The sequence below is a fragment of the Entamoeba nuttalli genome, assembly GCF_000257125.1.
Source record: "Entamoeba nuttalli P19 unplaced genomic scaffold asmbl_10086, whole genome shotgun sequence".
Classification (NCBI taxonomy): domain Eukaryota; phylum Evosea; order Mastigamoebida; family Endamoebidae; genus Entamoeba; species Entamoeba nuttalli.
In genome coordinates this window covers 3698-13062 of record NW_008579994.1, presented here as the reverse complement: position 1 = coordinate 13062, position 9365 = coordinate 3698, and the positions used below count along the sequence as shown (strand labels likewise).

Below are 9365 nucleotides of genomic sequence, written 5' to 3'. Positions count from 1 at the left end.
ATACTTTTTATCTTCTTATTCTTTCTTTATTCTACTTTATTTTTATTTTTATTCTACTTCTTACTTTCATTTTATTCTTTTATATCTTTATATTCTTTTTTCTATTATTTGCTTTTAGTTTCCATTTCATTCAATTCTTCTTTATCTGTTCATTTATTTAAGAAAATAAAGAATAAAAAGAAATATAACAAATAATATAAAAAACAAATAACCAGAGAAAGAGAAATTCATATCAATAAAGATAAATAATAGAAGAATATGTGAAAATATTTATTATTTTATTTGAAAGGAATATATGAGTCATCATATTAATAATTATCATCATAGTAATATCTGCATTGATGATATGATTTATTTCAATCATTTTCATTGTCATAAATATTTAACAATAGTTTGATAGAAATAAACAGTATTATAATAATAGAAGTAAATATCAAAATAAAACACAAAGAAGATACAAACATTATCAAAACATAAATATTAAAAAATATATAAATAAGTATTAATAACAAAATTTTTAAGAATTTGATTTAATGGATTTTAATATTACTCATAATTGTATTAATATTATTGAAATAATTCATAACTTCAATTAATGATTTAATTATTAATAATCAATCATTTCATGCAAGAAAACAAATATTATAAAAATATGAAAGAAATAAAGTATTAATAATATTGATATATTTCAAGAGAATAACATAGAAATAAATTATATTCATAAAATAAATAGAAATACAAGAGTAGATACAACATAACATAAAAATAATATCATTAGAAACAAACAATGCAATATTAACAATAAATTAATACATAAAGAAACATTAATAAGAGTAAAGACACTAAACTTATAATTAGACTTTCCCAATATCATACAAACAATAATAATCACAAATATGAAAAACTTAATATTTTCTTCTTTTAATATTGATAATATAATAGAAGAAGAAACAAATAATTCACTCAATATATAAATAAATATAAAATAGAAGGAGAATGTATTGAAGAAAATGAAATAATCACTGATGAATATTCATAAAACCAAAAGAAAAAATAATCTATTAAATGTTTTTTTTTCTTATGATTTAATTTTTTTATTACTTAAAAAAATAAAAGTCATTTATTTAGAAACTAATTTTTTTTCATTAAATCTTAATTTTTTTTCAATTGAAATGCCTTTTACTAACCAACTAGCAGAAGCACTCAGAGGTCTTACTGGTAGAAATATTTATGCAACAGCACCAAATGGACAATATTGTGAAGAATATCAATTAGAAGATTATTCATTGTTATTAATCCAACAAGGTTCATTAAGAGGAGTCCAAAATGTTGGACCAGTAACTGTTAAAGTTCAACTCTTGACAGGGGATATAGCTGACATTCATTGTAATGCTAATGAATTAGTAGACGTTTTTAAAATGAAGATTCAATTAGTCACTGGGAATGGAGATATTTCAAAAGGAATTCCAATTGAAAGACAATGTCTCAGTTTTAACAATCAAATTCTTGATAGAAAAAGAACTATTGATAGTTATGGAATTACTGAAGGAAGTTTAGTTCATATTATTCTTCGTTTAAGAAGTTCTATACCTAAAAAGTTCATTTTACATACGTTAATTGATCCTAGGTTTGATTATGATTTTAGAGGAATAAATGATGCTGGAAAATCTATTTATAGAGGAAAATTACCATATATCCGACCAGTTGGTTGTATGAGATGTGCCCTTCATGTTCTTGGAATGTTCGATAATGGGAATAACACTTGGCTTGGCTGTTCAAATAGTGATGGAGAATGGCCAGTTTCATTCCATGGTTCTAATTGTTATAAATTTACTGAGATTGTTCAATGGGGAGATAAATTAGGTGTTTCAGGTGTTGGTGGAATGGCAGTATTTTGTACTCCTGATTTTAGAATTGCACTAGAACATTCAGATGTTGTTACTGATCCTCAAACAGGAAGAAGGTATAAAGTTATCTTCCAGAATAGAGTTAGACGTTCTTCTATTATTCGGGCATCAAATGTTGGTGGTCCTGATAATTTCTGGTACATAACAAATCCAAGTGATGTAAGAGCTTATTCAATATGTCTTTTTAGTCAGTAATTGGACTATCGGAATTATTTTTAAATCAATCTTTTTAAACAAAGTAATAAATGATAAAATATATTCAATGAAGGAATAAATAACTTTTTATATAAGTTTTCTTTTGACAAGAAATATAAATTAAGATTAACAAGAGTATTTTGTTAGATATTATGGTTTAAAGATAAGACATAGTGTTATATTACTTTAATGAAAATAACTTTAAAAATTTAAGAAATAACTATACTTTATTCTTAATATTCTATCATTTAATGTTATGACATACAAAAACTACATCAATAAGTAAATAACAAATATTCAGTTTCTTTTTATTAAAGCTTTTTAGTAGTAATATTAACTACACATTAATCGAATAGATAATATATGAATTAATGTTACTACCTTTGGTACAAGATATATAATTAATGTGTATTCTTTTTTTTGTCTCAGTTGCATTTTTATGTACAAAGAAATAAGAGATAAAAAATAAAGTCTAAATACATTTCAAAATTACTATTCTCTCGACTTTGAAAGATGAGATGAAACTTGATTGTTTTGGAAAACTTATTCCAGAGAAGTCTGAGAGTATCTCTGGGTAGATAGTACTTATACCATTTGGGTTTGCTTGAATCCAACAGTCATAACAGCCAAACCATCGGGTTGAGTGTTTTGAATAAACCAAGACTGCATCTTCTGGACAAGTTGATTGTTTTGATCTATACCAATGTTGAATTTCATCTTCAGTGATTTTCATTAAAAAGAAAGAAGGGTCAGATGAATAAGAATTAAAAGCTTTTATTTCTGTTGAAGACCATAGTCCAACAATCATCGGTTTTGAAAAACAAAGGAATAGAAGATTTGGTTTATTAAGTATGCACGAGTTGAATAATGACCTATTCCATCCAACTTTGTTTGTATCAAATAAAATAGAAAATTTTGTTGTTTTAGTCCATACAAATAATGTTGATTGATATTTTTTAAAAAGACCAAGATCATTTTTAGGTAAGAATTCTTCATATTGATACTCTTTTTTGTGAACTTCTAATTCTCTTACTATAACAACTTCTTTAATATTCTCTTGTTCTTTTGTTTCTTGATTTTTTGTTTCATTAAAACCTTTTTTTAATTCTTTTTTCTTAGACTGAACCAGTTCAATAGCATTATTCAATTGATCTAATAAAGTATCACATTCTTCTTCATTCATTAATTGGTTGAGAGAAATTGTAATTACAACAGAATCACTGGAAATGTGTTGGGTCATTGAAACTGTTTCTTATTCATCTCTGTTAGTTTTTATTTTTTTTTTAATTTTTTTTATTGTCAATAAACAATTTTTTTACTGTTTTTTTCCTTTAGAAAATACTCCTTTCATACTAACAACTTTTAAAATAGATTTAAAACTTTTAACAAAGAGTATCATAAAACACAGAAAAAAAAATAGAATAATGTGGTGGTAAGAATTATTATTGCTGTCATTTATTCTTGTGACGACAACATTTGTGAATTGAACAAGATATTTTTTCATTTTAATAAGAATGTATATATTTAGAATCAATATTTTGAATAAAAAATAGAATATACTATTGTGGGTTTTATTCATATATCTTAGAAAGTTCTATTAACAATAAAAATAGAAGAAGTTTGTCAAACATTCAAATTTATGAGTTAAATTGAAAATGACTTTCATTTTATAGTTAAGAATTATACTTTTTTTCTATTAACAACAAAATAGTTTCATCTAGGTGGTTCTTTAATTTTTTTAAAGAACATTTATTAAAAAAACAAAAAGGAGCATTATAACATGAAAGTATTTGAGTGTTTTGGTTTATCTTAAGAATCTAATAAAAAGAAAAACACTAACAAAGTAAGGAGGTTCTGTAATACTCTGCATACTTTAATAATATAAAATGAGTTAAATTCTTAATAGGCATTACCAATAGATATTTGAACTAAATAAGTCAATAATGTAATTCATTCTCAACAATTAATTTGTATGTTATTTTGTCTAGCACTTTAACAAGAATCAATAAACCTAAGAATATAACAGTTTGTTTATGAGTTAATAGAGTTAATAGAAAAAAAAGCTAGGTATAACTCAATGTAAGGATTTAATAACTATTATAATGAACAAAAAATTGAAAATAATAATTTCATTATATCTAAATAATAAAAGATAAAAGGAACAAAATTGACCTTGTATATAATCAACTAAATAATTGATGTTATAAAAAAGAATAAAATATTTATTTTAAATAATTAGTACTTTTACCATTTGGATCAGGTAATGGAATAAACCTTGGATTAACTCCTGAAATTAAAATGTCTTGGACTCTACTTCCACCATCAATTCCTGCACGGTTTAGAATAGCTTTTTTTCGTTCTTTAAGTTCTTGTTGGTTTTTATTCTCTTTGTCATTTTCAAGAACTTTAAGTTTTTCTTTTGTTTCATTATTTTCATATGTTAATGACCTCACCATGGATTTCACATTCATTAGATCTTTTTCATACTTTTCTTTTAATTTATTAATTTCATTTAATGCAATTGCAATTTCAGCTTTAGAAGAAATATCATTTCTTGTTTTTATTTGTTGGTCAACAGGTAGTGACTCTGGCTGTAGTTCAGTTACTTTTTCTATTTTGTCCTCTGCAGATGTTTCCTCTTTTTGTTCAAGATCTATTTGTATTTCTTCATGAATTTTTATTGTTTCTACTTTTTCTTCTTGAACTTTACTTTCTTGACTTTCATTTTCTAATTCAATTTCTAAATTGCATATAGTTTTTATGTTCTTTTCACTATCTTCTTCTTTATTATTTCCACTATTAGACTTATTGCAATAATCTTTCATTTTTTGTTCTTTTATTTTAATTTCTTCTGAAAATTCTTGTTTTTGTTTTTCATTCATTTGTCCATTTCTATATAAGTGATATCTTTCCAAGAAATTGTCTTCCTTTATTTTATTCAATGCATCAAAGTTTCCATTAACAGTAATACTCGAATCAGGGTATAGCCATTCGTCTGGTGTCATGTATTTAACTGAAATATCTTCTTCTTCTGAAGGAGATTTTTTGACTGTAAACATTTCTTCTATGAATTTCTTTTGTTCCAACTCTCTTCTTTTTTCTTTATAATAATTTGAAATATGGAATGTAAGCATCAGACAAAATATGATCAATACAATAGCAAATATTAAAAATGATAGTAGATAAAGTATCCATTGATTTTTTGAATAAACAATACAAGCTGTCTTCTCTTCGTTCAACTCTTCACCATCATTACATTGTATGCATTTATTAAATTCAACATACCCATTTTCACATTCAACACATTCATTATTATCAAAATAAAATCCATCCTTACAATCACTTGAATTTGTTTCATTCTTAACACATGTAATATGGTCTATTGTAATCATCCCTTTATCACATTCTATACACTCATCTGCTCCTTCATTACTCCAAGTGTTTTGAGTACATGGAACACATCCCATTGTACTGTTTTTATAATACCCAGATTTGCATGAATAACACACAGAAGAACTAATGTATGACCACATACCATTTCCACAAACTGGACATATTGAAGATGATAAAATACTATATGTCCCTTCTGGACATGGGATACAATTATATTTATCAGAGTATGTTCCTGGAGGACATTTATAACATTCATCTTCAATTTGATATTCCCCATCTTTACATTCAATGCAACTAAGAATATATGAAGACCCTGATGGACATTTTATTATTGAAATATTATACGAATTACTATCCATTTCACGCAATAATGCTAGTCTATCAACACCACTAACCTCTGAAGAAGGTTTATCAGGGAATGGTTGACTATCACATGAAATGAGATAGAATGAATCTCCAACAATCGGTAATTTATTTGGTGTAACACTTACAAAATATGGAGTTGTTTTTGTTGGTGTAGTCAAATGAAGATGATGTACTGGTTTAGGAAATTCAATAATACATTTCTTCAGATTTGATGTGGTGAAATCTAAAGTTGAATTAGCGTCAACAGAGTATTTCCCCTCACATAAAAATGATGAGGTACTTACATCTCCTTTCATATTTGTAATAGAATCAGTTAATAGATGAATATTATTTATTTCACTAATGTTAGAAAATGACATTGAAGAAGAACTTGTGATAGATGTTAATGGGGCTGTAACATTTACAAATGTAGCAATTCCATCATTTATGATAGTTGTTCTGATTATTTTAGTATTTTGAACAATAAGCTCTTTTTTATTATCAAGAATAACAGAGACTTGACAATTCTCTGAAATTACCATTGTTCCTTTATTAATTATTTTAAATGAAAAAGAATCAATAGAGCCTTCACATTCTAGTAATGACTCGGAAGTAATTTCATAATTTTTTGGTGAGTGAATATTTTTTAATTTAACATGTTTCTTGAATGTAAAAGTACCTTCAATTCTAGATGTTATAGAAATAGGTACATTAATATTACTAAATCCATTTAAAAAATAACTAATTTCAACTATATTTGTTTCTCCAAATTCCTCTATTTCTGTTTCATACAATTGTAATGTTCCAATAAGTATTTTACCATTAATTGAAATGTTTGATGACATTGAATATAAAGAATTGAACGTACTCGTTGTAATTTGTGCATTTACTTTATTTATATTAAGAGTATCAATAAAACAATCAGTCATTTCAACAGAAGAATGAACATTATGAATATTTATTGAATGAACAGATGTTAGTATTTCTTTAATAGAGTTAAAAGTGACTAAGTCACCAAAAATTTCGCCTCTCCCAACCAGTAAATGATTTTCTATAAATCCTGAAGTTTTTTTTATCGTAAGTCCATTTTCTATTATTAATTCTTTAACTGTTATGTTGTGTTTGTTTTGATTCAATTGTCCATTTTCATTAAAAGTTACTTTAGTTAATATTATATCATCTTCTGTGATATTTAAAATAGTTGTTTTTATAGTATTTTCAGAGAGGATATTAACTGCTGCTTGATCACAGATAATCTCTCCATTTCCTACTATTTGAGAATTATCGGAACAAGAAATAAATTCTGAAACGTTTAGTGTTCCGTAATTCTTCAATAGTCCATAATTTGTAACTGTTTTTGATATTAGAGTTGTTCCATATCCAATATACGAATCCCCATTGAGTATTAAGTCAACATTTAATTCATTATCTATAGTTGATAATCTAGTGATGCATGGAATGATAAATGAAGAATCAACAGAGTTTAATCTGGTGGCAGTGTATTTTGATAGACACGAAGACAATGTCATTGTAAATTTGTTCATTAAAATATCATCAAATATGAATGAACTTGTTGTACAGCTTCCAGTTACTGTTGTTGAAATTAACTCTAGTGTCGAAGTAATAATAGAGTCTTCAATTATAAGGTCAGAAGAAGAGATACTGAGAAATACAAATGAAGAATTTTTAATAACTGGTGTTCCTGATATTACAATAATTTTTGTTGTGAATTGACAACCAACTATCTCTTCCAATATAATATTGTTATTGATATTTTGTATTGAAAATGTTGAATTAATACCTTTTAAAGTTTCTATATTTCCATATGAAGTTACAGAAGAGTTAATTGCTACAAGACTCTTAATAAGTGATTCACATGTTAATATATTATTTTTAGTGGTTAAATATAAGTCTGTGGTAGATTGCAAAACACTTTTAATTGTTGTCTTTGAGTTAGAAAAAACATTTACAACAGAACATCCAGAGAAAGATAATGATACTTGCCCTTCTTTAAAATTCAAATCACTTACAGATGAAGCGGTAGAAAGAAATGAGCAAGTAGAAGAGCAAACCAAATAACCAGGACAATCAATTGATTTTGAAACTGTTAAGTCTGATGGTAAAACCCATTCATCAGTATGTTCAATGATGTTTTGTGCTCTAAGTGTTTTAATTGAGCATTCTTTATGATAAATATGAAGAGAAGTTATTGATATATAATCTAAAATACATCCTTCATAACATTCTAAATTGTTGATTGTAGTAGAGATGTAATTAAATGTTGATGTACATTTTACATAATCAATAGTACATGAAGATGCAGTCAAATCAGTGCCATTGTAGAATATTTGATTGATTGTTGTTAATTCCATTGTTAGAACACCAAAGAAGAGAGAATGATCATCCATTAAGATTTGTGCATTTGATATTGTCGTGACACTTCCAATTTGAGAGTTTACTATATTCCAATTACCATTAATCGATACACTCTGAGAAGTAATGATTGAGTCTTTTATTTCATTTTTTTGAGGTCCAGTAGTTTGTGAAAGAGATAATGAAATACACTCTAAATTCCAAGAATTTATTTGAGTGTCAATAACTTCTACATTTGTAAACCTACTGTTTGTTATAGTTACGCTTTCTCCTTTTATAGATAATTCATTCCCAGTGCAATTATTAATAGTTGATTTCACTGTGATTTCCATATTAGTTAAAATTTTTGTATCTTTGAGATTAACTACTATTGGAAGTAATGTTATCTCAAATGAGATACTACCTCCAAAACAATTAAAATAATTAGATTCGTGAATTGGTTTTGAATAAATAATATTTCCATAACTCTCAACATCCATAGTAAAAATACTATAGTCACCAGACTCAAAATTTCCCACTTCCAATGTCCCATAGTTAACAACTACAAGAGACTCTGTTGCCTGAACAAGAAGATACCCATTATTTGTAACTGTTCCTTTGAGAGATCTCATCTTTACAACTCCTGAGCAAGACCCAGTGATTGTAGTTAATCCTCTAACAATAAAAGTTTTATTGCTTATATCTTCAATATCATTCACTATAAGTACTCCAACTGTCAAATCAATATCAGCAGATACTATAATTTTATTTACTCTTAAAGAGGAAACACTGAAGAAACCTTCTATTGGAAGAACCAAGTCATCTGAAGTTGTAAAGTCACCAGAGTGTTGAGGATTCCAATTGGTTTTCTCAAGGAAATTAGAATTTGTTCCTACCATAGTATATTGGTCAGCAAACACAATAGAAGAGAAAAAAATAATTAAGTAAATGATCATTGAATGTATTTCTAAGATTCTGCTCATTCAAATATGGTAAATAACGTATCTTTACTTAAAAAAGAAATAGAAAACTGTTTTACTCTTGTTATTTGAACAAAATATAATTTCTAAAAATAGTAATTTTCAATCTATTTTTTGTTGTTCTCCAAAGAATAAAAACTCCCTTATCTTCCCCTAAGAAACAAACAAAAAAATAATACAAAACAACTTCTCT

General features: G+C 26.1%; 3 protein-coding genes across 3 annotated transcripts; 1 reads left to right on the top strand and 2 right to left on the bottom strand.

The window, feature by feature from the left end:
- Nucleotides 1-1172: 1172 nt before the first annotated feature.
- Nucleotides 1173-2102, top strand: ENU1_211410 (ubiquitin family protein; the record flags this gene model as incomplete). Its single annotated transcript, XM_008862404.1, has 1 exon — nucleotides 1173-2102. The coding sequence occupies one exon, from the start codon at nucleotides 1173-1175 to the stop codon at nucleotides 2100-2102; it is 930 nt and encodes a 309-aa protein (XP_008860626.1).
- A 472-nt stretch (nucleotides 2103-2574) lies between these two features.
- ENU1_211400 (hypothetical protein) lies at nucleotides 2575-3342 on the bottom strand (the record flags this gene model as incomplete). The annotated part of the gene is made up of 1 exon (XM_008862403.1): nucleotides 2575-3342. One exon carries the CDS (start codon nucleotides 3340-3342, stop codon nucleotides 2575-2577), a length of 768 nt encoding a protein of 255 aa, XP_008860625.1.
- A 982-nt stretch (nucleotides 3343-4324) lies between these two features.
- Nucleotides 4325-9157, bottom strand: ENU1_211390 (hypothetical protein; the record flags this gene model as incomplete). The annotated part of the gene is made up of 1 exon (XM_008862402.1): nucleotides 4325-9157. A coding segment is annotated over one exon (4833 nt), but the record flags the coding sequence as incomplete, so codon positions are not given.
- Between the last annotated feature and the right edge of the window lie 208 nt (nucleotides 9158-9365).